This window comes from Limulus polyphemus, unplaced genomic scaffold (assembly GCF_000517525.1).
Source record: "Limulus polyphemus unplaced genomic scaffold, Limulus_polyphemus-2.1.2 Scaffold3184, whole genome shotgun sequence".
Lineage (NCBI taxonomy): Eukaryota > Metazoa > Arthropoda > Merostomata > Xiphosura > Limulidae > Limulus > Limulus polyphemus.
In genome coordinates, this window is record NW_013668794.1 from 138,680 (window position 1) to 139,892 (window position 1,213).

General features: G+C 28.0%; 1 protein-coding gene across 1 annotated transcript in view; it reads left to right on the plus strand.

The window, feature by feature from the left end:
- The window catches only part of LOC106468838 (exocyst complex component 6B-like), a 42,706-nt gene extending 41,749 nt beyond the window's left edge, over window positions 1–957 (plus strand). The window contains exon 4 of the mRNA XM_022397196.1: window positions 653–957. Coding sequence (XP_022252904.1) covers window positions 653–944 — 292 coding nt within the window. The 3' untranslated portion in view covers window positions 945–957. The remainder of the gene's footprint in view (window positions 1–652) is intronic.
- Window positions 958–1,213: the final 256 nt, after the last annotated feature.

Below are 1,213 nucleotides of genomic sequence, written 5' to 3' on the forward strand. Positions count from 1 at the left end.
GTTTTGGTAGAATTCCACTCCTCATCAGTGAACCTGGATACTATTACCAATGAAATAATGAAATATCAATCCAAGCCTTTATAGTAGTGAGATATCGAAAATCGAACTGGTGTATTTAAGTGTTTTACACTCACAAAAAAGAAACCTATCATTTGACAAACTGATTACATATCTTTAAAAACTGCAACATTGCTAAATGTTTAAAGATGTCAGCCAAACCTTAAACAACATTTGAACAAAATACAAATGCACTTATGCTGTTCCCATATAGGATCAACCGTTAGGTACCCATTCATTTTAATTACAGACAATATTAATACAAAATTAGAATTAACATTAACTAAAGCTAGACTTAGATTAGATATTTGTGAACAAAATCATATGGACCATTGACCTCAAAATCAACATAAATCAGAGAAAATCCAAGAGTGAATTAAAAAGTTTCTGCAACATCATTGATTTTGAAATAGTCTATTTATTTACAAAAAAAAGAATGTTATAGTATGTATTCCTAGAAGGGTAGACAGTTGAAACTTATAGTTTTTCTGAAACATATTTTTTTTTATCTATCAAAAAAATATAGAATACTAGAATCTTTTAAATTTAATGCTTAATTCAGGTATTCCTGTATTTTGTATTCATTCATCATAAGGTATTATCCTGCACTGAAAACTCTAGAACAGCTAGAACACACCTATCTACCAAGGGTCTCTCGCTATAGATTTTCTCAGACAATGCAGTCAAGTATTCCAAGGCTTAGGGAACAGATTAAGGAGGCATCTATGTCAGAACTAAAGGATTTCTTAGAGAATATTCGTAAAGTTTCATCCAAACTTGGTGAAGTGGCAATGAGACATGTAAGTTTATTGACATTTTTTTTTTGGTTACATTATTTATACACCAATATATTATATTACATCATTTTAGTTAGGTACTCAATATAGTTTTAAAAATGCAACTAGATTTTTTTCCTGGCTGTAAATTTCAAATATGTGTAATGTAGTTAACCATGATTTGACATTATTGGGCTGTTATAAGCAATACAAATTACAATACACAATATAATTAGATTATTCACTCAGATAGTATTAATTCTACTAAAATTGTGATAAGTTAAAGTAAAATAAGAAGAAAATAGTATGTATATCTCCTTACGAAGAAATGAAATTAAACAAAAAAAAATATTTTTTTGTGTAATTTATTAAAAACACAC